At 39.4% G+C, this 27,685-nt stretch overlaps 1 protein-coding gene across 1 annotated transcript in view; it reads right to left on the reverse strand.

Annotated features, from left to right (window-relative positions):
- Positions 1–4,469: 4,469 nt before the first annotated feature.
- Positions 4,470–27,685, reverse strand: part of GLE1 (GLE1 RNA export mediator) — a 48,100-nt gene continuing 24,884 nt past the window's right edge. Inside the window, exons 7-16 of the mRNA XM_006892492.1 lie at positions 19,043–19,262; positions 17,552–17,664; positions 17,333–17,402; positions 11,549–11,691; positions 11,260–11,450; positions 8,533–8,662; positions 7,408–7,512; positions 5,657–5,739; positions 4,798–4,861; positions 4,470–4,538 (exon numbers count right to left, since the gene is read on the reverse strand). Of these exons, the coding sequence (XP_006892554.1) occupies positions 4,470–4,538; positions 4,798–4,861; positions 5,657–5,739; positions 7,408–7,512; positions 8,533–8,662; positions 11,260–11,450; positions 11,549–11,691; positions 17,333–17,402; positions 17,552–17,664; positions 19,043–19,262 (1,188 nt within the window). The remainder of the gene's footprint in view (positions 4,539–4,797; positions 4,862–5,656; positions 5,740–7,407; positions 7,513–8,532; positions 8,663–11,259; positions 11,451–11,548; positions 11,692–17,332; positions 17,403–17,551; positions 17,665–19,042; positions 19,263–27,685) is intronic.

Consider the following 27,685-nt stretch of genomic DNA (forward strand, 5'->3'; position numbering starts at 1 on the left):
CTTAACAATATCTAATTTTCCTACATTCATTGTTCTCACATTCCATGTACCAATCACCAGTGTCTGCATACAACTGTACATCTTCTTTTGTATTTCCATACTTGAAAACTCAACCTCCTTTGCCTTTTCTGTTATCTAAATGTGTTCTGTTGTACATAGGGTTTTCAGGGGCCTTCTTTTTCAGAAGTGATGGCCAGTCCTTCTTCCTAGTCTGTCTTAATGTGAATGTTCAGATTTAGTAATCTCTCTTTAATCTCTTCAAAGAGAGGTAGGTGTTTCAAATCCACCAGCTAATCTGAGGCAGAACTATGGACAATCTCTTCCTATGTAGATTTCTGCCTCTGAAAATTATTGGGTCAACTATGAGTTAGTTCTGACTTGATGGCACAAAGCCACTACCTGGCCTTTACATGTGGCCCTGCTAATCAAAATATCAACAATCTGAATCTACCATCTGGTCTGCAGAGCAGATGATGGGTCACTATGAGTTGGAATTGCCTCGAAAACAGTAGGGGATTTTTGCCCTCTAGTCAAAGCCAATGACTTGAAAAGCTATTTTGACTCATCCACTATAGTATATAATTGATGTTAAAAAAAGTAGGTAAGCCTTGTGGCTCTGTTTTGGCTGTCCTGACAGTAAGATAAGACAGTAAACCTAATTCTGTCCCTGTTATCACCCTAAGACGCTTGCAAAGTAGGGGAGGACTCTCAGGATTTGGTGGGAAATCTCCAGAAGAACTTGATTCCTCTATACAAAGGATGTATAGCACTTCTGTACAACTGAAATCCTTAATGTTTTCCTTAAGATAATATAGGACAATGATTGACAAAAATATGGGCACTTAGCCTATGAAATGAGGTCAAGTTTGACAGGAAATAAGCCAGCAAGTGAGTACTTGAATTAAAAACTAAATACTGTCCTTAGCATTACATTTTAAATAATCTGATTATAGTATCCATGAAGAGTCATCATATCCATCAGCTAGAAATATTTTTTATGACGGTGACACTGTCAGAGTTATCAAAAACATGGCCTTTTTAGTGCTTTCCTTTCTCAGCTTACCAGGGAAATTTACGGGGAATATCAAATATCAAATGACATGCACAAAATTGTTAAATATGGCGAGAAAGTATTGTCAAGTACTTTAAGAACCATTTCCTGTGGGGTGGTAAAGATTTAAAATGAACGCGACTTTAAAGTTCATTTGTCTAGTGATTTTTTTTTTAACATTTCATTTTTAGCAGTGGAATTCTTTCCACAGTCTTACATAGAACCTAAACATATAAAGCAAAAATGCTATGGCAGAAAGGATCCCCGAGCTCCACTGGGGCTCCATTTAATGGTTGTACAGAAAGTAAAGTGTACAACTCAAGTGGTAACCATGTACTTCCTAGTTATAATGTTCAAGCAGATGGCAGTAGTATCTTGAAGGAGTACCTTTTTCTGATTGTACAAAGCCTCCATATGCTAACACTTTTCCTTAAATCAGTACTTTCCAATCTATTTCCTGCCATGATGAACATAGCAAATGATGTTATTTGCAAAGGAGTGAAAATGGCAACTGGCCATGGGGAACACAGAGCTTAAGGAGATCAGGACCTATCACATACCAGCTGGTAAGGTTGGCCCCACATCACAGCTACAGAGGAAAATTTGAAAACGACTGATTCAGTAAATAGAATAACTCTTGTTTTACAAGCAGGGATACTAGAGTTCAGAGAGTTAATGATCTAAGGTCACAAACCCAAAAGAGAATTAAGAACATGTCTCAAGATTTTCCATGTTTAATCGATCATGTCTACATTAAAAACCTTGGTATCATCACATCTGTTAAAGTGCATTACTTATTCTACAGTAGGCAGGCAAGTACCAGAAATTCAAGATGGATTCAAGAGAGACTGTGGAATAGCACTGCTATTGTCAGATAGATCTTGGCCCAAAGCAGAATATATCAGAAAGATGTTATTGTGTTTTATTGACTAAATAAAGGTATTGGATTGTCTAGATCATAATTTATGGATAATAGAACAGAATGAGAATCCCAGAAAACTTAATTGTGTTTATGACAAACTTACAAATAGACCAAGAAGCAGTTGCTTAAACAGAACATGTTCTGCATGGCTCAACAATATGGAAGGAAAAAAAAACCCACACAACCAAAACCAGGAAAGGACCTCTTTAAAGTACTAAAGAGTATGGATTTCAGTTTAAAGACTATGGTGCAGCTAAGCCAAGCATTGGTATTTTCAATTGCTTCATAAGTATTTAAAGATGAATTGAAGCCTTTTAATTGTGGTATTGGCAGAGAGGAATATTCTATGAACTGCCAAAAGAACAAATAAATTTGTTGCACAGGGTGTTCCTTAAAGGTAAGGATGGTGGAACTTTACCTCACATACTCTGGACATGTTGTTGGGAGGGGCTGGTCATTTAAAAAAAGATATGGTGCTGGGAAAGACAAAAGGTCAGCAAGAGGAAGACCCTCAATAAGATAGAATAAAATAGTGACTGCAAAAATGTGCTTGAGCATGGTGGAGATAGTGAGGATGCTACAGAATGTGGCAAGGTTCTATCTGTTGTTCATGAGGTCACTATGAATAGTAACCAGCTTGACGGCATGTAATACCATGTTCTATAATTCTATATAAACGAGTGACAAATAATAATAATAAAAAAGAGTGACAAATAGGGACAATTTGTCTAAAGTGAAGATCAAGACCAAAAAAGGAAAAATACATTAAAAGGTTTACTTAGTCTGGTGCACTATCATGATTCTAATAACTTACATAACTCAAGGCACAGGTGAATTTAAAAAAATTAAGCTTTATTACTTAATTTCTGGACTATAATCAAGAAGGCATAGGATTAAACAAAAAATGAAAATGATTCAGAAAATGGATTGCTTCAAACCAGTACCTACCCACCCACCCACCTATATACATGATATTTAACACAGAAGATCCGCAGCTGTGGACTCTGACAAAACAAATGTCATTTCTTAGCAGAATAGTCAAACTTTGGATTTGTCAATAGCCTTAGTTAAGCATATTTATCATCATTCAATACTCAGAACAAGTGAAAAATGGTAATGCTGTTCTGAATTTTCCCCTAACATCCTTATTTAACTCCAAATAATGACTTACAGATGCACCCCCACCCAAAAAAAAGTGCCGTGTCAGTCCATTTTAATGCAAACTGAAAAACAAAACAAAACAAAAACCCCACACCTGCCCTAGGTAATGAATTCCTAACATCCAGGGACTAACTCTAAATTGACAGTACTTTCTAGTTCAAGATACATGCATTAATAATCCTAATCCCAGACCTTGAGCTATGACTGATGAAATCTGGTTAAAGTCTATGTCTACACCACACTTTGTACTCAAGTCACAAATGGGTCACATACTGAGGAAGGCAAACAACCATAACTCAAATTTGCATGTAAATATTTAGATTTTAACTAATAAAGTATATTTTAAAGGGGGTCTTTGCTCTTTCTGATAATTCTTTGGAACAGTGGTGTAGAAGAAGAGTAAAATGTTAGAGTCATTTTAGCTCAAAATTAGTTACATGTAACATCTATTTTTTTTTGCGAGATGTCCGAGACAAAGGGAAAATAAAAGATGAGACTATGTGCCAAATACCTCTTCTCGTTACTTCTTTTATTGAACTAAGAAAGGCCAATTTCATTTAAGTCTATAATGTGAACCTCTTAAAAAGCTATCAAATCTTCTAAGGGACTGTAGAGTCCAGCTCTACCACAGGTTCAAGACTTAGGAATCAGAGACACTTAAGAAGATAAACTGAGACAGATGTGGGAAGCTTACATCCCCTGCCTCTATGTGCTAGCTGAGAAAATAAAACTTGTACTTTACCCACTCAAAAAGAAGAAAGAAGAAAAGATAGACATAAAATAGTTGGGTGCAAGGGCCCAAATACTTACAGAATTTTAAGTAACTTTATTTAGTACAGGCCAAGCTTTTAAGCAAGATCTTTTTTTTTTTTTTAATTTTCAAGATCTTTAAACACCACCACAAACAAAAAAAAATGGTATCAGTTGTAATAGGTGATGCAAACATTTCATAAAGAAAATTAGCTCAGAACAAACATCTTCTCCACTAGTTTTTCAAGGAACATGTTCCCAACGTTTTTCAGAGTCTTACAGGCAAGGCTTTACTCCACTAGCATGCAAGTTTTCCCTCTATCAGACTGACAGACTGTCAGTCTTGAACATGTCCTAGCTCATCCACTGTCCTCTTTTAATTCCACATTGGACCACCTAGATTTCATGACCCATGAAATTCTACTCTCCTGTTCAAAAGATACAAGTATTTGAAAACATCCATTAACAAATTTTTAAATGTGATATGACATGACTTATTCCAAATACAACTGTCTTCAGTTGCTTTATTATTGATTCTTTACAAACAGAGCAACATAACGGTGACCGTGAATGATGGAGCTGACATCAGGAACGCCAGAAGGAAGAAGTCAAAAAGCCTCTGGGGACCGGGATCTCCTTTTGTTGCAAACATTTCTGGTCAGGGAAAGATGGAAAGAATAGAATGATTTTTTCTGATAATTCTGCTTCTAATATTTAACAAGAGAAATATATGCACGAAGATATAAGGGTAGATGTGACTCTAAAAGTTAAGGGAGCATCATGAACAATAAAAAGGGGCTCAGAAAAACTTAAAAAGATTGTAATCACATTTAAAGTCTAATACTTGTCAGATGTAGGAATATGCTAGACCGACAACCGCTTGGGACTAAGGATTGGTTTAAGGGTATCTTACCTCTAAGAACTGTTTGAGACGTATAAAGGAACCCATCTGTCCTGAGCTTGTGATAGCTTCAATTCTGGGGAAGTAGACAAGGAGAAAAAGGAAACATATGCATGAAATTTATCTTACTAAGAGGAGTTATACACCTTGTTGTTCTATAGTGAAAGGGTAAATGAAATGGCTCATAGAGATATCTTGGTCTAAGGATGTTGTTGCTCTTGCAAATGGTCCTAATCTTTTCAAATAAGGGGATGAAAACAGCATTGTTCTTTCCCAAGGTCTTTGTAATGAGATAGAATGGGTTTTGCTAAGGTCTTTCCTCTACCACTTGAAAGTTTGAAGAAAAGAGACAGGTACTCAGAGAATGACACAAGGCGGTCAAGCAAACTGGCTGATAAATCAGTTTTGTTTTTTTTTTTAATTTTTGTGTGCATGTACTGTCAAATCAGATCTGACTGGTACTGGAGGAGATTGTCCCTCCTTCCCCGGCAGAGCATCTGGTGATAAATCAGTTTTAACAAGTTTTATTTGTTGATGGTACTTGACTCTTTGGCTTAACTGATGACATCAAGTCATCACTTCAGAGTATCATCTTGGTGGTGGTGGAAAAAGAGAAGAGAATGAAAATATTTTAAATATTAAAAAAGGAATCTTAATCTAAGATCTTACCAATTTGCTTTTTTGTTTGTATTTAGACAACAATATTTAAGAAATACTGCCATTAGAGATCAAAAGTATTTACTTAAATATTGAGGAGGATAGTAGGGAAGTATTTAATCCATCTGTTTTGGCCAGAATCAAATATAGCAAGCAACATCATGTAAGGGATCTGCTGCTTATGTTATGAGTTTTACGAACTGAACCCTGATACCTGGGGAAGTAGTCCTCTTTGATGAGAATTATCATCTTCCAGAACTGGACCTGGTATTGCTTCATGAGAGCATTGCCACACACCTACAGGCAAAGATAAACATTAGCAGAAGAGAAAATGAAAATTCACATTCATAAGAGACCCACAATCAGCTCTTCACCTTTCACCACGTGAACCTAAGCACAATGTCATCTAGCTAGTTAACCAAGGAATTTTAATGGAAAAACTGAAGCTTCTTCCAAAGCACTTTTGTGTTTATAGAAATACTTCAGAGGGCCAAGTACTTCAGGAATTTAAATAAATCACCTACTTTATTTTGTTCAAATGAACAGAAACTTCTTAAAGGTAATAACAGACTTCCAATCTTAGTAAGTAAAGTACAGAATAGCACAATGTTCTCAATATTCCAGGATCACTAGTAGAAGTATTGACTTCAGGTGCTATCAAAGTTATCATGGACTCTTGGTATTATATACAGCATACAGTCTAAGATTTGTAAGGCATGTGTTCTGCATCTTTCTTCTTTAAGAAATGTTTCTTTTTTCGGTGGCTTAGTGGCAAGAAGCTGCACTGCAATCCCAGAGGTATGCGGTTCAAATCCACCAAATGCTCTAATGGAGAAGAAGGGACAATCTCCTCCTATACCAGTCAGATCCAATTTGATGGTACACACACACACACACACAAAAAAATATATATATATATATTTTTTTTTGTTTTGTTTTGTTTTGTTTTTTGGTTTTTTTTAAAAAAAGAAATGTTTCTTTTTTGGCAGTCATAGAAGCATAGTAACCATGGCTGTGGGCTTCAAGAATGGCCATAAAGTAACGAAGAATATGAGCCAAGTGAGGCACAGTGGCCACCAAGGGTGCCTCACGAAGCACACCAAGTTCATACAGAACATGATGTGGGAAGGGTGTGCCTACAAGTGCCGAGCCGTAGTGCAGCTCACAGCCTCCAAGGACAAGCGGGTCCTCATGTTCAAGAAAAGGGAGGGGACACACATCCACACCAAAAGTGAGAAGAACTCAATAATGTCCTGGCCACCATGAAGAAAGACTGAGTGTGCCCCACTGCCCCCCAAAGCCTTTACCCATCTGGTATAATATAAACTAATAAACAAAGAAAGAAAAAAAAGAGAAATGCTTCTTTTAAAAACTAGTCTTCTAAAAGTAAAAAAGACTTTTAGAATGGGGTAGATAATGGACTAAAACTTGCTAGTCACACTTCCTTTACTACAAATGAGAAATCAGAGTAGAGAGACCCTAGAAAAGTGGGTAACTATACTGAGACTGAGAGTACTAGTCAGGGGTGGCCATCTTCTCTATGGACAGAGAGATACAGAAACTTGGACTACTGAAGAAGAATAAGGCAACCTGAAGGGAGAAAAAATATATATATATGAAAGGTCATGCAATCCAGAGACAGAAGGTCTTGGCATTTGGTGACATTGCAGGTCCTGTTAATTCTGGAGTCACTTCTCCAATGCTAACACAAATTCTCCTTTTAACTTGGACTAAGAGAGTTTTCTGCTCACTGCAATGAAAACACATTCACACTGAGAAAGTAAAGTTGGATAAAAACAAAAGCTACATTTATCTGAAGACTAAGGAAAAAAAAATTAAGACTACTTTTTTTTTGCGTATTCATTCCAATATTCTTTTTTAAGACTACTTTTATAACATTTTCCTATTCACACCAGTGGTTCAAGTCTGCTTCAACTAAGCTTTTTTTATGTGTTAAATGCTTACCTCTAAGAAGTCATAGAGTAAGGTGGCTGTCACATCTGACAGGGGCTCCATGTTTAAGATTTGTGCCAGCCAGCGCCAGCCATGGTTTAAACCATGAGGGTGAATCTAGGAAGAGAGAATCTGGTCATGATTTGATCTCCTAAGGCCATGAATCCTGCTACTACCAAGAAGACTAGATCATTGGACACATCTAGTTTTGGTTCCCTAGCACACAGCCTGGGCCAGAGCAGATGCACAATAAAAATTCTAAGATTCAGTCAACTTCTGTTCCTTTTCCTTCATTTTGCCAAGTTCATTTAGCTTCCCAATCCCTCTAACCATCTTTCCCCAAGAGAAGAACAGGCTGGCAGATCCAAGCAATAAACCTCAGTCTCTGCTCTGTCATTAACAGCTATGTACTATTACAGCTTTCTGAATGTTACTTTTCTACTTGTGAAGGATGGCATATGCACTAGATAAACTCTAAACTCCATCTAACTCTAATATGCCAGTTTCCTGCTCATTCTCCTAACAAAATCTTTTAACCCTAACGATTAGTTTATGACACATTATCTTCTCAATTTATAATGATTCTAAATCATTATAAAAAGAATAAGATCTCAATGGCTCGGATTGTTGTTAAGTGCCATTGAGTACCCATGGTGGCTGGAGCTTCCCAACTAAAACAAGCCTGGAAGCAGGAGCGGCACCCACTTCCAAAATGGCTTGCCTCCGGAAACTCTATGTACGAACAGTGCTCAGGCCTTTCGTTCATAGGGTAGCTATGAGTTACCTACGACTCGACGGCACCTAACAACAACAACAACAATATAGGCGAGCTCTGGTGGCCTAGTGGCAAGAAGCTGCACTGCAATCCCAGAGTGTGGTTTGAATCCACCAAATGTTTTGCTGGAGAAGGAGGGACAATCTCCTCCTGCACACACTCAGATCTAATTTGATGGTACACACACACACACACACACACACACACACTGATAATAATAATTTTTAAAAAATCATCTATAAAGTACCAATGTACTTCTCATCTTATCACAGAATGCCCTCTCCCAAAGAAGAGAATTTTCTCCTGCAGGGGGAGTGCACTAATAAGGATTCTGGCCTATCTCTCGTTACAGGTCTACCTACGTCTTGTTGATTTCCATATGGCCACCGAAGCTGAATAATGGCAGCATAAAGACGGATCATTCCAGACATACGATTTAAAAAGTTGTCCTGCCGTTCCACTTTGGAATCCTGCACTTGGTAGCCAAGCATCCTATGTGGGAAGACAAAATTCAATGTAAGAAAGCCAAAATGAGGTTAAGAAGTCAAGAGATTATTAATAATTTTTATGTGGCTAAAAGTAACTTTTTATTATTACTTTTAAACTAAATCATCAGTACATTGTTATAGACCAATACATTTGTAGAACACGTCATTTATTGAGCACGTATATCCATTATCTTATTTTCCCCAAGTGATCTGATTTACAGAAACCATATGGGACAGAACTGCTACATATGGTTTTCAAGGCTATGATTATTTTTATTTTTTTATTGAGATATTAATGAAAGTGTATAGAAAACTTGGATTTCCATTCATTCATTGTTGCACATGTTCCTCCCTGCCCCGCCCCCCCAGTTCACTTTTTTCTTTGGAAAAATAATTCTTTCATTGTTATACAGTATCTCTGTCCCTCAGTACACTTTACTATGCAGCTCTTATTTCACTTGCCATGCCAATAATACCTAATCATATATCCCTTTTTTTTTCTTAAGCTTTATTTTTTTAAAATAATTTTAATGAGCATTTACAGAGATTTTGGATTTCTATTCATTCATTGCTGCACTTCTCTCCCCGCCCAGCCCTCCCCCCTCCCCAGTTCGCTCGTCTCTTTCAAAAGTAAAAGAAACATTCCCTCCCTGGGACACAATCCCCCCATACCCCTCCCGCCACCCGAAGTACATTCCAATATGCAACCTTAATTGTGAACTCTTGTGATAACCATAATACTCTATCACACATCGCATTTAAATGATTCACTCCCTCATCTGTTTCAGTGTAGTATACACAATTTATCCAGTTTTTCTCAGTCTTACCCCAACCCTGATATCAGTCCCATTTTACAACAGTGGCACCATGCAATATTTGTCCTTTTGCGACTGAGATATTTCACTCAGCTTAATGTCCTCCAGGGTCACCCATTTTGAATAATATTGCATGAGTTCCTTGTTTTTCAATGCAGTGTAGTATTCCATTGTGTGAATATACCACAGCTTCTCTAACCATTCGTTTGTTGATGGGCACCTGGGTTGTTTCCAACTCCTTGCTACTGTGAACAAAACCGCGATAAACATGGGTTTGCATGTATCTGCTTGGATGTCAGTTATGGTCTCTTTGAGAAATATTCCCAGTATTTGAATGGCTGGCTCAAATGGTATCTCTATTTGCAACTTTTTGAGAAAGCGCCACACTTTCCACAGTGGTTGCACCATTTTCCAGTCTCTCCATAACCCCGCCAGCATTTGTTGCTTGCTGTTCTGTTAAATTTTGCTATTCTGACTGGGGTGAGATGGTATCTCATAGTTGTTTTGATTTGCATCTCTCTTAGAGCTAGGGATTTTGAACATTTCTTCATGTGCTTGTTGGCCATCTGAATGTCTTCTTTGGTGAAATGTCTGTTCATATCCTGTGCCCATTTTTCTATTGGATTATTCACGTTTATCTTGTTGTGGTGAGGGCTTTATTTTTTGCTGATTTCTTCAGAGAAGTTTGAATTCCCTCCTTTATCTTATGCTACTTCTTGAAATAGTTCTGTGTCAGCTAATTTTTGGTATAGTGACTCTGTGTATTCCTTTCATTTTCTTTTGGTACTTTCTCAATCATTCAGTATTTTGCTTACAGTATCTTTAAGTATTGCAACAAAAGGCTTGAATTTGTTCTTTAATTACTTCATTCAGAATACCAAGTGAGTTCTTCCCTTTTCTTTTCTGACTCCAGCTCTTCGCACATTTTGTTATATAATACGTAATTCTGTTTTCACAAGCTGCCCTTTGAAATCTTCTGTTCAACCCTTTAATTTTCTTTAATTATTTACCTTTATCTTGCTGGAATATATCCCTTTTATAAAAAAACAAAACAAAACACCTTTTATTATTTTTTTGTGTGTGTACCGTCAAATCTGATTTGACTGGTACAGGAGGAGATTGTCCCTCCTTCCCCAGCAGAGCATCTGGTAGATTCAAATCTCACACCTCTGGGATTGCCATATATTCCTTTTATATTGTTCTCTTTCTCATCTGTTTATTCCCTCTTTTCTTAGTTTCTCCCAACCCCCATGTCAGTCCTGTTTTATAATAGTGGCATTATGCAGTGTTTGTCTTTTTGTGACTGAGACCTTTTCACTTAGCATAATGTCCTCCATGGTCACCAATTCTGCATAGTATTTCATTAATTCTTTGTTTTTCAGTGCTGCATAATATATCATTGTAGGAATATACCACAGCTTCTCCATCCATTCGTTTGTTGATGGGTACTTGGGTTGTTTCCAACTCTTTGCTATTGTGAACAAAGCAGCAATAAACATGGGTGAACATATATGTGCTTGGGTGGCAGTTCTGGTTTCTTTAGGATAAGGCTGTGATCTTTATGGAACTCAACTCACTTGTCTTTTACCTGCAGAACAGCTGGTTGAACTGACCTACAGACCTTTTGGTTAACAGCTGAGTGTTCCATCACCATGCCAGAAGAGTTTCTATTATCTAATTAGTACTTCATATTAGTGCTGTGAGGTATGCTCACAGTAGGTAATGGATATCATTACACTCATCTACAAATAAGGAAAATGATCCTCAAAGGAGAAAACAACTCTACCTCTGATAATCTTCCAAAGCCATTCCTTCCTTGAAAGGTGGATAGAAAGGGACAGAGTACGGACACTTTTTATGTAGATGAGCAAGAATGAGGTCTCCTACTCTGGGGTGAAGCTCCCAGATCCCAGATGCCACTACTGCGATGGGGAATGCTGCTTCATGGTGAGATGCCACCTCCTCCTCTCCTTGTTTCTGGAAATAAAGACGGGTACAATTAAAGTCACTATCTGAGAAATGTTTAAATACTGTATACCAGATCTCCCCAAATGGCTGGAAACAAAATCTCTTACTACAAATTTCTCTGCAAGTTTGTACTGGACAAAGTCCAGAGCCTGTGGATTAAGTGTGACAGACACAGAGCGTCCAGGAGACAGAACAGGTTTTCCGGAGAGCAAGGTATGGATCTTGTCGAAGATCTCCTTCAGTTTCAAACCTGGATTTGATAAGAGACAAAGTTAAAATCACAAAAGACAAAATCACAGATCAGTCTCCTTTTCATCATATAAGATATCTATATAAATCCAGCTCTATAGAAGATCAGAGGCTAAAAACAAAAGAAAACACATGGAACTATTCCAAAGGAGCTTACAACCTATTTGAGAATGCATAAAAATCTGAAACTAACAAAAACACAGAGAAAAAGAAAATAGTGCAGTGTGCATAGAGCCAAAGGCTGTGTGGTTAGTATCCCTATAGGAGTGATTCCTACCTCTAAGAGAAATATTCTAAAGGTTTTTTCCATTCTAACTGGATCAATAGGCAACATCATGATAGATGGAGAAATGATTGAAATTGCCAATGATTTCCTTAACAAGATGGATTGATACAGTGACTGCTAACAATGGACTTTAGCATGGTGGCGATTGTGAGGATGGCATAGGATAGGGCAAAGGTTCACAAGGAAAGCACAAACTGTAGTTGTTGACAAAATGGTACCTAGTAACATCTGTCTGTCTCCATCCTCAGAGACCCAGTATGAGTTCCTAACAGTTCCTTTTGTATTACAAGATCCCATTACCACATCAGTTACTGTAAAATTTGGTGGTAGTTAAGCTGAACCAGCCAATTGACTCCAGAGCAGATTCCCTGACATGGCTAGCTGAGCAACAACACATACAATTAGAGGCAATGGAGGAATCATTTTACACCGACCATGTGAGCCAAGGAATAGCAGCCTCTAAGACAGGAATTGAGATGTACAGAAAGAAGATAAGAAAGGACTCTAAAGTTTCCAGCTCCTGAGACTTAAAAGTTTCCAAACTATTGAGTTCTATAAAGCTCTCTTTACGGTTATTACTTTTCGTCTTCATAAGCAGAGTTAAATTGATTTCTAGTACTTGCAAAGTTTAAATTAACACAGCATCTCCAGTTTAGAAACACACTACGTTCCTAAATACTTCAAGAAATGTTACAAATCTCAGAAATATCTTCTCCAAACCACAAATTCATTTAAACTGATGGTTGTGCTGAAACCAAGCACATTTCGAGGAAGCAGAAAAGCAGAAGGAAGCAAGAACTAAACAATTACAAACAATAAAAACTCCCACAGGGACATATTTTGTGTGTGTGTGTGTGTTTTGAGGGTACAACATAACAGATTTTTAAAAGTAAGTAGCAAAATGCAAAAACTGACTAGTCAGGTATAGAGAAGAAAAAAAGAAGAGTTAAAAAATAATAAGGCAATTTTTCCAGGTTTCTAGCTAAGGTGCTTAGTTGCTCATGGGAGAAAGATGGGCAGTCTCCCATCATCAAGGTTTAGATTCAGAAACCTGCTGGAGGGATGCTCTGAGTCAGAAATTATTTTATATACTTAGTTTGAGGTTTTGTTTTATAGAAACTCTAAAGGGGCTAAGAATTCCAGAAAATAAAACATAATGATGTGTTAAAATACAAATATTTGGGGGAGCTCTGGTGGCCTAGTGGCAAGGAGCTGCAACTACAATCCCAGAGGCACACGGTTCGAATCCACCAGATGCTCTGCCGGGAAAAGGAGGAACAATCTCCTCCTGTACCAGTCAGATCTGATTTGACGGTACACTCACACAAAAATAAAATAAAAAACAAAACAAAACAAAAAAAACAAATATTTACATAAAATTTATCCAGTTCATATCCTAAAGTTACACTTTACTGCTATTGTATATAAGCTTTTAAAAGACTGCAGTTGCTGAATCCCTGCTTCTCTGACCCCCATTCTTCTCTCCACTCCTCTACAAATGGAGAAGTCTGCTCCTAATTCTACGCATAAAATGGCCTCCCACTTGCCATCTGCCACACCAGATGTGAAATTAAATATCCTTATTTAAATTCTCTTCCAAATCTGCTTGTAGACATTCACTTTCTTTAGAAGAAAAAAAGTCAGTCAGCTTTTCCTCTCACTTGTTCAATATTTACCAAGCACTAACACTATCTGGATCATTCTCTGTGAATGACTGGGATGTAAAGTATCAATGGATACCTCAGTGGATGGAAACAAATGGACCCATTTTAAAAATAAGCAGCGGAGATCCAAGATGGCGGCGGAGGCAGAGACAGGTGGTGAGCTGCGGGAGCAGTGAACCACTTAAAGCAAGGCCATTATGGCCTTCCACAGACTTCGGCTTATTGATAATTGAACACTTAAACAGTTGATGACTGGCCCTCAGTGAAGATCGAGGCCCAACAACAGGAATTCAAGGATTCCCAAGGAGAAATGGGTGAGTCTCGTGGCTCCCAACCCCCTGCTGCAGAGCCCTCTCCGCACTGCACAGCCGCTGCAGCTCCATGAGGCTTTCACAGCCTGAATGAATGGATTCCCTCACCCAGGATGGATGCTGGGCACCAGCCCTCCTCAAGACTGGTACAGTGAAGCCACCACACTGCTGCAAGGTGGACTTGGTCTGGAGAGAATTCTTGGAGCCAGGATGGTGGCTGTGGGGGAAACAGGCACCCGCCAGCCGCCTGCACAAGAGGGGCCACACACCAGCCAGGCGACCGTGCAGCGGGGTGGGGGAGGCGTGCCCGCCTCCCGCAGGCCTCCTGCGCTGGGGGGGGGGGCGTGCGCCCCGCTGGCTGCCTGCGTAGGAGGTGGGGGATGGGATGCATGACCGCCATCTGCAGGTTTGGGTTTCCTTGGACAGGCCAAAGAATACGATTACCTATGCATTGGACAGGCCAAAGAATACGATTACCTATGCATTGGACAGGCCAAAGAAGATGATTACCTATGCAATGGATTGCTGAAAGTGACTGTGAGTCTGATGACCTTAACAGTGGCAGCACAAGAGAACCGACATCCTAAATGCACCACATATTTTGTTCTGTTGAATGTTTCTGCCAAAAGATGGTTAGACCTGGGGGGAATTTGGTCACAATTCTCAGGTTCCCTTTATCATATATAAAGGGGGAGGGCAGTGACACCTACTTCAAAATATAGTATGACCACTTATAGGGGGGTAAAAGTGGCAGTGCTGGAATTGGAAACACTATCCCTGACCACAGAGTGCTCAGTCAGGTGAGGGGACCAGACTGGGGTAGAGACAATTGGAGGGGGAGTATACCAGCCAGCTCCTGGGGGGTGTTGCCCTGCTCGGGATGGGCTTCCCTCAGCCCTCTGCCCAGGGCAGGCTGCCCTTGGCCCCCAGCTTGGGGTGAGCCGTCGCGGCCCTCTGCCCCTGGCGGGCTGCCCTTGGCCCCCGGCTCAGGGCGAGCCGTCACGGCCCTCTGCCCGGGGTGGGCTTCCCTCGGCCCTCTGCCCGGGGCAGGCTGCCCTCTGCCCCCGGCTCGGGGCGAGCCGTCATGGCCCTCTGCTTGGGGCGGGCTGCCCTCGGCCCCCGGCTTGGGGTGAGCCGTTGCGGCCCTCAGGGTGAGCTCCTCAGTCCCAAGATTGTGCCATTGTCCCCAGATTGACCCCTGGGTGGGGAAGGAGGAAAAAAAAAGAATGTCTAGGGTATCCAATGTTACCTAGGCCACCTTCTGCCACCCTCCCCCCCGCCAGTAAACCTGAAAGCAATACCCTCAAAGCCCTTCTATTTGAAACTCACAAGTTTGTTCTCTCTAGGTTTGCTCCCTTTCCTATAGGTAACCTTAACTCTGAGTTTTACTCCAGAACTGACCCTGAACCCAGTGCCAGTGACAAAAAGGAAATACAACTGACAGCTAAGGAAGCAAAGGAGGATGGAGCCTCTGGGTTCAACCAGCCATCCCCACTGGACCCACCTGGGAAAATACTTTGCAGTCCAGAAGGGAGCAAATGACAGGAAAATATCTTCTAACAGAACAAGAAGGCAAGCAGCTTTAACCCAAGACCACCAGTAAGGTGATAAAGCATCCTCCCTTCCCCCCTTTACATCTACGTCCCTGTTCAGCATGAAGAAGCCAGAGAGTCGGCATCCAATTCCCAAATCAATAAGACAGTTGGTTTAATTACCATTGGAAAATGCTTGTCATTCCTCTGTAGTATCTGGTCCCCTCTGGACCCTCATCATTTCCTTCACCTGCTCCCCCCACCGACCAAACTGTGCAGCTCTGCAACTGCATCCTGGCCCATCCTCACCATTCTGCCCTCAACCCTCACCTCCTTGTACCCCCAATATGTTTTTCCCAATTAAAAAAAAAAAAAGAGCAGTAATGAGAAAACCAGTAAAACCTGAGACTAATTAGATATGGAGAGTGAAACAGGAAAAAATTATGAGGATATTTCCAGGTTTCTAGTTAAGGTGCTTAGGAAGTGATTATTTCTATAAAATAGGAGAAAATTATGAGTTCCTCTCGTAACTTGAGGCATCAAAGAGATATCAAGGCAGAGACAGATGTCTTTGAGGTAATGAGAACTAAAGACTCTTTAGTTTAAGAAAGAGTAATTGAACCAATGGCGATCTGGAATCTCACATATAAACAGGTAGTTTAATGCAAGAGATACGCATAAAGAAAAACTGAAGTAAAAGCTGGTCTCTGTAATTAATGTGTGAGAGTAAGGGATTAAGAAATCCACAAATAGGAAAGAAGTATAGAGAGGAAAGAGGAGAATCTGGTAAGTAATGTTACCATAGAAATCAAAGACGTAAAAATCTTCAAAGAGAAGAGGACAACATAAAATACCCAATGTAAATGTGTCAGATATGAAAATACTCAGTAAAATCAAGATACAAGGATTTTAGGATATGTCTCAAGCATATTGAAAAACCAGGAGAAAAGAGTAATCACAATAAATGCAAGAGGAAGGGGAAAAAGAATGAAAAAACAAATCTTGATGGAGATGGAAGGGGATGAGATCAAGAGATGGGACAGAACAGCATGTGCGAGCAGAACAGACAGCTGCTCTGCTGAAACAGGAGACTAGGAGGTAAGATGAGGTAAAAATACAGCTGTGCAGAGGAGGAAGGGGCAGGCATCTAAGGATCTTACACTGAGGTCTCAATTTTCCTGATGAAGGAGGAGGAAAGGCTATTTGCTATCAACAGTGGGTAAGGATCTTGGATAAGCTTAAGGTAGTACTGTAGGTTTGGAATGGCTACCAATCTCTTCCTTTGTTGTTGCTGTCAGAGGAAACTACACTTTATATTCCGGAAAGCAATACGTGTTTATTTATTCATATCTCGTCCTATTCAGCACCAAAGTGATACGTAGTAAATTTTCTTAAGTAATCTTTCAAGGGCAAGAAGTGCACTTTTCTATACTTTCTGAGGTAAAAACAAAAATAAGTTCAATGAGAAAATTAGGACTCAAGGAAGCTTCCCAGTTGCACATATTCCGCAGGGTTGAATTTACCAAAAGTAAACCTGTGTTTCTAAAAAATAAGAGAGAAAAGGACCTTTTGCTTCTGTTTTTCACTCTCTAAATCGTGTTTCTAGAGAAAATAAAGGAGTTCTAAAGTATTTAAGGCAGGCTTGATATATGAAAAAGTTAATGTTATAGCCAAAAATAAAGAATAGAAACCATATCCCAAATTCCCGTAGTGATATCTGCAGCCATAACTCTGACCACAACTATTAATATGTTCAAGTATATTTTGTCTAGAAGATGCTCATGGAAAAACAGACCTAGAATATTAAAAAAGAAAATAAACAACCATATTCTTAATGTTTTAAACCAACCTGCAATGGTGGAGATTTGGCTTACTGGGATTGTGGCAGCCTTCTGCAGGTCCATCTTTATCTTTTTGGTCTGCCAGGAGAGAACAGTGAGAAGGTAGGTAGATTCTGATGAGCAGATACTGCTACTCAAGATAAAAGGAATGTAACACGATCCTGGGATATGAGCTGTGAAGTGTATTTTCAGGTTCTGAGAATTCTCGATGTACACGTCTCCCTTACCTGACTGTCCTTGCTGTTGGCCAGTTCCTCAAAGGCCAATACACACTGATGTGAAGCTTCCTGTAGCTTCCGGTACCACTGCATTGTACTGTCTTGTACTTTCAACTGTAGGTCTGAAGAATAAAGAAAGAAGCTTTAATAATAGTTATTGAATATCTTATGTGGCCAGGTATTCTCAACACTCTGTTATCGCTGTAAACAGAACTCTGCCCTTTCCTGTGCCACCTTCCCACCTTAACATGCTCCAGCCCATTGCTATAGTCGCTGTGTCAATCCATCCCATTGATGGTGTTCCTCTCTTTTATGGAGCCTCTACCTTTGCCAGCACTAGGTCTTTTTCCAAAGACTGGCTCATCCCGAAAACATGTCTAAAGCATGGGAGACAAGGTTTCACAATCCTTGTCTCTAAGGAGCATCCTAGCTGCACTCTGTTCGACATAAATTTATTTGTTCTTCTGGATGCATGTGGTTTATTCAGTACTCTTCACTCAAACAACTGAAAGGCATTGATTTTTCTTTGATTTTCCTTTTCACTGTCCAACTTACAGATGCACATGAAGCAGATGAAAATATCACAGCTTGTGTTAGGCAGACTTTAGTCTTTTTGAAAGATGTCCTTGACAGCAGATTTTTGCTATGTAACAGGTTTTGTTTCTTGGCTGCTACTAAAATGGATGTTGAGGTGGGTAAAGGAAATAGGAAAGATCCAGTGTGAAAAATAATGTACATGAACTTTATAAATAAATGAGTGTAAGAGAAAAATTTTAGCTTAAAATAAAACAGATATTGACAGTGGATGCAAAAAAGATGAAATTGTTGATAACTTTAAACTTTTCTCCATCTATCATGATTTTTCCTATTCAGTAGGCGAGGATTTTTATTTTCTTGATGTTGAAATGTGAGTCAGACTAAAGGCTGTAATCTTTGATCTTTCATAAGTTCTTCGAGGCTTCTTCACTTTCTGTAAGCAAGATTGTATATTCAGAATAATGCAGGTTATTAACAAATATTCTTCCAATCTTAAGGACACATTCTTCTTCTTATAGTTCAGCTTTTCAAATTATTTACTCAAAATACAGATCAAACTGGTATGGAGAAACATCCTAATAGTGAAATCAAATATGAGGTCCTCATAAAAACTGTGGTTATCTAAAGTCAGTTTCCACATCAACCAAACTGAGTCCAATACATTATGTTGATTAGTTGTTTTTGCTGTAGTTTAACAAAAAATTCCAAATACACTGCTTCCTCTTACCTTCTGAACATTTGCTGATTTTATTTTATGCTTTCTTTCCCTACCCCCCTTGTTGTGTACTGTCCAATCAGATCCGACTAGTACAGGAGATTGTTCCTCCTTTTCCAGGGAAGCAACAGGTAGATTCGAATCACACACCTTCAGGATGGCAGCAAAGCCTCTTGCCACCAGGGTACCAGAGATACCTTAACATATGTTGGTTTAAAGGACCATATCCACACCACACCAAAACTTACCTTCTTTCTGTTTTCCTCTTGGGCCCTGGCTAGGAGCTGGCAACTCTTGCTTCTGCTGCACCTTTGATTCTTGTTGTTTAACAAGGGTCTCCTTTTGCTCCTGCTTTTGTTTGTCTTCACAGGCTCTGGTGATTTCACGCTGCAAGTTTGTAAGCAGATCCCGCATTTCCTGCAGAGCTGCCTCTGCCACAGCTTGGTCCTCTGCAGTAGGAAAGCCATTCTGCCAAAGTGACAAAAGTAGAGCTTAGTGACCACTCCCAAGGATTCCTGTGGGTTTAAATCATACATCACTGATTTGATATGAAATCTATGTATCAAACGTTGTTAGGTGCCATTAAGGCGTCCATGACTCATTACATGCCTGCTACTCACATAAAATTTGCTTTTCTGGACTTGTTATTCTGTTCCATGAATTTGGGCCGAGTTCCTAGGCAAGTACATACTGCTTTAACTGTAGTGTTAGAAAATGTTTTTGCATTAAATAATGTTGAGTTCTGCATTACTATTCATTTTCAAATAGTCCAACATATTCCCACTAGAATGTCACAAAATTTATTGACTGGGGCAAATTTGATACCTTATGATTACTAAATTGAAGTTTAAGGAAGATAATAAATCCAACCACTCAATCAAGTCTCATTTTAGAAACTCCATGTTTTTTTATCTTCTTTATATTATCCAATTCATTCCTAAGTATTTCATATTCTACTATATTTTTAACTGTCTCTTCTATTGGTTGAAATATTTAAAATTTTGGCTAAATTATTAAAGCCTCACTTAAAAAATCTAATAGTTTAATATCCTTATATTTTACGTAAAAAGATCATTAAAAAAATTACTATTTCTGTATCTGTATTGTTTTTAATTTGTTTGCTTACAAAGTTCATATACGTTGTGTTTCACACTATTCTTCATTCTGTGTTTCATAGAATCATTCTCATGCATTATGCTTTATAAAATTACTCACCATTGGACCTTTCCCATCATAGCCCTGTCTTTTTGCCTCGATTCGTCCCATTTCATTCTCCACTAGCCTCCACTCACCAAACTGTGCAGCCTTGTGGTTTTGCCCCTATCCATCCTCAGTCCTCCCCTACTTGAGTTCCCCTACTTGTTTTACTAGTTATCCTATTTTCACATTAATGGTTTTACGCAGAATTTGTCTTTATCTGACTGAGCATAATTAATTCACTCACCATAAGGCTCTCCAGCCTCCCTCAATTTACGTAGCATTTTTAAAAATTGTGGCTCCTGAGTGATGCATAGTATTCCACTGTGTGAATACATTTAGATATTTCTATTTCACTTGCTTTTAATAACTGGGGTTAGATAAAAAGAACAATAATAATGTGGAATGATTTTTCTCTCATTAGCTTTTTTAAAAAATTTTTTTTAAATTAATTTTAATGGAAGTTTAAAGAGACAGGGTTTTCATTCATTCAATGTTTCACTTTTCTCCCTGACCACTCCCTGCCCTCAATTTGCTCTTCTCTTTGAAAAGTAAAATTCTTTGTTATACAATTCCCCCGCCAAGTCCCCTCCAACATGCAGCCTTCATGCTGAATTCTTGTCCTAATACCTAATCATATATCCCTTTTAAACAGTTCTCTCCCTCATCTGTTTCAATGCAGTATACATTTATCCCCTTTCTCAGTCTTCCCTCAACCACAATGTCAGTCCCGTTTTACAACAGTGGCCCTATGCAATATTTATCCTTTTGCGACTGAGATATTTCACTCAACATAATGTCTTCCAGGGTCACCCATTTTGTGTAATATTTCATGAGTTCCTTGTTTTTCAATGTAGCTTTTATTTAAAAAACAAATTATTTTGTGCATGTGTACTATCAAATCAGATCTGACTGGTACAGGAGGAGATTGTCCCTCCTTCTCTGGCAGAGCATCTGGTGGATTCGAATTTATTAGCTTCTATAATGGAATTCTCAGATAAACTAAAGTTTAACATAGATATATACATATATATATATATATATATATATATACACACACACACACACACATATGTGTGTATACATGTATATACATGTACATATATGTTGTTGTTATGTGCCATCAAGTCGCCTATGACTCATAGCGACCCTATGTATAACAGCCCTAAACTCTGTTCTGTCCTGCGCCAATCTCACTGTCGCCAATATACTGACCTCGATTACCCCAATCACTGAATCAATTCACCTCGTAGAGTGTCTTTATCTCCTGTGCTGTCCCTCCACCGTTCCAAGCATGACATCCTTCTCCAACATTTCCAAAGTATGTCAGACAAAGCTTCAGAATCTTTTCCTCCAAGGAGCAGCCTGGTTTAAACCTCTCCAGGATGAACCTATTCGTTTTCTTAGCAGTCCATGGTATATTCAATACTCTTCTCCAACACCACAGCTCAAAGGTATCAATTCTCCTTTTATCGTCCCTAGTCACTGTCCAACTCTCTGATGCATAACAAGTGATTGCAAAGACCAAGGCCTATATCAGATGCACCTTAGTCTCCAGAGTGACACCATTGCTCTTCAGTACTTTGGAGAGGTCCCTAATAGCACACTTTCCCATCACAATATGTCTTTTCATTTCCTGGCTGCTGGTGTCAAGAGTGTTGACTGTGGAGCCAAGCAAACTAAAGCTGTGAACAACATTAATCTCTTCACCATCCTGATGCTGCCAATTGGCCCAGTGGTGAGAATCTTTGTCTTCTCGATATTCAGCCTCAATCTCTATTGGAGGATGCAGTCCTTGACCTTCTATAGCAAGTGCTTCAGATACTCCTCAGTCTCAGCAAGCAGGGTTGTATCATCTGCATCATGCAGACTACTGATAAATCTTTCTCCAACCGTGCTGCCACACTTCTCCTCATACAGTCCAACCTCCCAGATAATCTGTCCAGCATTTAGGCTGAAAAAGGTATGGAAATAGGACACATCCCTGGTGTACACCCTTCCCAAGTTTGAACCATGCAGTGTTTCCTTGCTCTGTTCTGACGACTGCTTCCTAGGCCATGTATAGGTTTCACATTAGCATGATCAAGTGTTCTGGAATTCCCATTCTTCCCAGAGTCAGCCACAGTCTGTTGTGATCCACATAGTCAAACGCTTTTGCATAACAAATGAAACACAGACATTCCTCTAGTACTCCCTGTTTTCAGTCAAGATCCAGCTAACATTAGCTAAAATATCCCTAGTACCACAACCCCTTCTAAGCCCAGCCTGCACTTCTGGCAGTTCTGTTGATGTTCCGTTCCAGTAATTTTTGGATAATCTTCAGCAGAATCTTGCGTGCATGTGATATCAATGACATTATTTGATAATTTCCCCACTCTGATGGATCACCCTCCTTTGGAATGGGAACAAATATAGATCTCTTCCAGTCAGTTGACAAAGTGGTTGTCTTCCAGATATCTTGACACAACTTGGTGAGCACATCTAGGACAGCATCTGTTAGTTTAAATACGTCAATTGGTATACCATCAATTTCTGAGGCCTTATTTTTTGCCAGTTCCTTCAAAGCACCTTGAACTTCTTCCTTCATCACCATAGGCTCTTGTACATATGTTGGTGCATGAAATTCTTCCGTGTCTGCCAATTCCTTTCGGAATACAGTGACTATGTATACTCTTTCCATCTTTTTTTTAAAATAATTTTAATGAACATTTACAGAGAATTTAGATTTCCATTCATTCATTGCTGCACTTCTCTACCCGCCCAGCCCTCTCTCCCCGCCTCCCAAGTTCGCTCCTCTCTTTCAAAAGTAAAAGAAAGACTCACTCCCTGGTACACAATACCCCCGCACCTCTCCCACCGCCCTAAGTACATTCTACTATGCAACCTTAATTGTGGACTCTTGTGTTTCCATCTTCTTTTAATACTTCCTGGATCATTAATATTCTGCCCAAAGCATCCTTAAGTATGGCAACTTCAGGTTTGAATTTGTTCTTCAGTTCCTTGACCTTAAGAAATGCTGAGCAAGTTCGGCCGTTCTGATTTTCTGACTCTAGCTCCTTTGCACATTTCATTGTAATATTTTACGTTGTCTTCCCACGCTGCCTTCTGAAATCTTCTGTTCAGTTCCTTAATATCTTGAATTCTTCCCTTTGCTTTGGCTTCTTGGTGCTCTAGTGTAGTAGTCAGAGTCTCTTCTGACATCCATTTTGGTCTTTTCTTTCTCCTTCTGTCTTTGTAATGACCTTTTGCACTCTTCCTGGATGATACCCTTGATATCCTCCCACAACGCATCTGTTCTTCTCTCACTGGCGGCCAAGGCCTCAAACTTGTCCCTGAGATGGTTCTGAAATTCAGGTGGGATAGACTCAAGGTCATATTTTGGGTTCTGTGGATTTGATATCATTTTCCTTAGCTTCAGCTTGAACCTGCATGTAAGTATGTATTTACTACATATTGTTGTTGTTAGGTGCCATCGAGTCAAAGACGAGTCATAGCCACCCTATGAAAGAAAGACCTGAACACTTTAATAGCTTTCATCATTTCTCCATGTTCATAGTTTCCGGAGGCAAGCTATTTGGGAAGTAGATGCCACTACTGCTTCCGATACTACATATCAGTGAGGAATAAACTTTTCTTTCTTGTTTGTTGTTGTTGTTATGACTGTCAAGTTGGGACTGGTTCATAGCTGATCCTCTAGCGGTTTTCAGAGGTAGTATGAAGGAACTGCTTGCCCATCATTCTCCCATGGAGGAGCTGTTGGATTTGAAGTGAGCACTTTTAAGTGGGTAGCACAATCTTCTTACCTCTACACCACATCAGCTCACTACCAAAAGTTTAGTTCATTTTTATCTAAGTTTGAAATAGGTTAAAATTAAGTATATGTTTACATGCATCTTGGGACTTAAGTATGATTTTGCTCCCTTAACCTGTTGTTGTTGTTATGTACCGTCGAGTCACTTGTGACTCAGAGAGACCCTATGTACAACAGCCCTAAACACTGCTCTGTACTGTGCGAATCACACTGTCTCTGACACTCCCATCCCGATTATCCCTGTCACTGAATCAATCCACCTCACAGAGGGCCTTCCTCTCCTGCACTGTCCCTCCACCCTACCAAGCATGATGTCCTTCTCTAAGGACCGGTCTCTCCTCACAATGTGTCCAAAGTGTGTTAGACGGAGCCTCAGAATCCTTGCCTCCAAGGAGCTACCCGGTTTAACCCTTTCCAGGATGAATCTGTTTATTTTCCTAGCAGTCCATGGTACTCTCAATATTCTTTTCCAGCACCACAGCTCAAAGGCATCAATTCTCCTTCTATCCTCCTTGGTCACTGTCCAACTCTCTAATGCATAACAAGTGATTGCAAAGACCATGGCCTGTATCAGAGGCACCTTAGTCTCCAGAGACACCATTGCTCTTCAGTGTTTTGGAGATCCGGTCAAGAGTGTTGACTGTGGAGCCAAGCAAACTAAAGCTGTGAACAACATTAATCTCTTCACCATCCTGATGCTGCCAATTGGCCCAGTGGTGAGAATCTTTGTCTTCTTGACATTGAGCCTCAATCCATATTGGAGGCTGCAGTCCTTGACCCTCTGCAGCAAGCACTTCAGGTCCTCCTCAGTTTCAGCAAGCAGGGTTGTGTCATCTGCATAACGCAGATTGTTGATAGATCTTCCACCAATCCTCATAGAGCCCAGCCTCCCGGATAATCTGTTCTGCATATAGGTTGAAAAGGTATGGAGATAGGACACATCCCTGGCGTACACCCTTCCCAATTTTGAACCACACAGTGTTCCCTTGCTCGTATGGAGATAGGACACATCCCTGGCGTACACCCTTCCCAATTTTGAACCACACAGTGTTCCCTTGCTCTGTTCTGACAACTGCCTCCTTGCCCAAGTATAGGTTTTGCATTAGAACTATCAAGTGTTCTGGGATTCCCATTCTTCTCAGAGTCAGCCACAGTTTGTTATGATCCACACAGTCAAATGCTTTGCATAGCCAATGAAACAGAAATATACATTCCTCTGGTATTCCCTGCTTTCAGCTAAAATCCATCTAACATCAGCTACTATATTAGGTACTATATCAGGTACTATATCCCTAGTACCACGACCCCTTCTAAACCTAGCCTGGACTTCTGGCAGTTCTCTGCTGATGTGCTGTTCCAGTTGTTTTGGGATAATCTTCAGTAGAATCTTGCTTGCATGTGAAATCAATGCAATTGTTCTATAGTTTCCACACTCTGTTGGGTCACCCTTCTTTGGGATGGGGACAAATATATTAAAAAATTTATCTAACAGGTTAAGGTTTAAGGCTGAAAACCCTTAAACCTTAACCTGTTAGATAAAAAATGAATTTAATAATAGATGAACAAGCTTTTAATTAACAAGCTTAGAATAGTAATTCTTTGATACACTCATAAATTTCATTCTTCATTTTTTATCTAGATAAATAATTCTTTATCTTCATAAGATGGAATAAAAGTTATGGCTGACATGCCTTATTCCTTTATTTATGTGCAATTATTTTATTTATTTATGTGCAATTTTGTCAGCATTTGACTACTAGAATTACAAAATGAATAGAATAGTATAATTTTCCACACTCAATCTTATAAAAGCTGTTTGATAATTTTGCTTTATTTTATCAGAATCCTGTTTCTAAATCAATTTTTTTCAAGCTGATGAAAGAACAAAGAAAAAGTTGTAGTCTAGTAACGTCAATTTAGCTATTATTACACGAGATGATCCAGCTATTATTACATGAAATGCTTTCCACAGATTGTACCATCAATCAAAATAGGATGACTGTGGACTAAGAAAAAAAAGAACAAATACAAACTAAAGAAATATAAATGACCACTGAGGAAGCAATTAAAGGATAATATTTAATGTAAGAGAGTATTTACAAATCAAGAAAGGTGGTAAAACAGCATAAACTATCTTTAAAAGAAGTCTGGTGGTTAGAGTCTGCAGCAAGTATACGGCTAACCGAAAGGCTGAGCCTCTTTTTTAGCTTTAATTCACCAGTGACTTAGTGGAAGAAAGATGGACAATCTCCTTGGTTCCAACTTAACAACTGTGACAGTGAAAATTTTTAACAGAATATCTTTACTATCTACCCAAACTAAATAAATCTCAGGTGGGTTTAGTAAAAGGAAAAGTCACAAATTCTTCACATAAGAGAGTAAGGTTGAAGAGTAAGTCAAGGTTTACACACAGAATCAATTTTGGAGTTAAAGGCAATGAGAAGGGTCAAAGAGGTGAGAACAAAAATTAGAACTAACAGTAGTTACCAGAATACTAGTACAATTAACTTTTTTGTTTCATTTATTTATTTATTATTTATTTTTACAATTAACCTTTATATCTCAACTTGGGTGGTTGGTTATTAGGGAGCTCTAGTGGCCTCATAGTAAAGTGCTGTGCTGTCAACCTGAAGGCATGTGGTTTGAATCTACCAGCTGTTCTGCAAGAGAAAGACAGACAGTTTCCTTCTATGTAATTTATTGTCTCTGAAAATCTTCTGCAGGGACAGCTATGGGGTGGTTCCAACTCGATGGTACAGAATATCTACAACATTCACTATATTCCATCACTTATCTGTCAGCTTGCCTTACTGTGGTGGCTTGTGAATTGTAGTGATACTGGTATGTTTCAGAAGAGGTACCAGACTAAGATAAACTAAGGAGGACTGGCCATTGACTTTTGAAGTAACAGGCCCTTGAAAATGCTATGAATAACATTATTTAGTATAGTGCCTGTAGAGTCTTTCCGGTTGGAAAGCACTCCAAATGCAACAAAGGAAGCAGAGTCAAATGACAAAGATAAAGCTTTTACCCAATGAAGGATCTTCATTTGCTGATATGACAAGATTTAAAATAAGAAACAGTGGCAAATATCCATTAACAAAGTAACGCATGGAGTATGAGTCTAAGAAAATGCATAGTTATCAAATTTAAATATCCACATCCTAGACAGACTGGTATTGGGCGTTCTAAACAGACATGCATGTGATCTCCTGTTGGAAATGACAAATTGAAGAGGAATGGGGTAGCAGTGATCATCAAAAGGAGTATTTCAAGATCTATCCTGAAGTACAATGCTCTCAGTGACAGAATATCCAAAAGTATACAAGGAAGACATGTAACACAACTATTATTCAAACATACACACACCAACCTCTATAGTTTAAGATGAAAAAACAAGAAAAGAAAAAAGATGAGGAAACAGAGGCTTTCTACTAAATCTGTAGTCTGAACAGGCAATCAAGATGCACTCATAACTGTGACTAGAACAGAAAGTTTGGAAACAAACAAGAACTGGTAGTGGAAAAATATAGTCTTTTTTAAAAAAAAATAAAATTGAAGAGAGCCCTGGTGGCCTAGTGGCAAGACGCTGCACTGCATTCCCAGAGGTATGCGGTTCAAATCCACCAGATGCTCTGCTGGAGAAGGAGGGGGCAATCTCCTCCTGTACCAGTCAGATCTGATTTGACGGTACACATAAAAATAACACAATATTCCTATGGCGTACCCCTGATACTCGCCGGGTGTGGGTCGGGTGGGACTCCAGGCGGACCCCCCCGGCTACGGGTGCTCCTGCCCACGACTTATGTGGTGGCCAGGCCATGAGCCACCCAGCGCCCACCTCACCCATGAATGAGGTCACCTTCAGAAGCGACACCGTGCT

Source organism: Elephantulus edwardii, unplaced genomic scaffold, assembly GCF_000299155.1.
Source record: "Elephantulus edwardii isolate Elephantulus edwardi_28Jun2011 unplaced genomic scaffold, EleEdw1.0 scaffold00116, whole genome shotgun sequence".
NCBI lineage: Eukaryota > Metazoa > Chordata > Mammalia > Macroscelidea > Macroscelididae > Elephantulus > Elephantulus edwardii.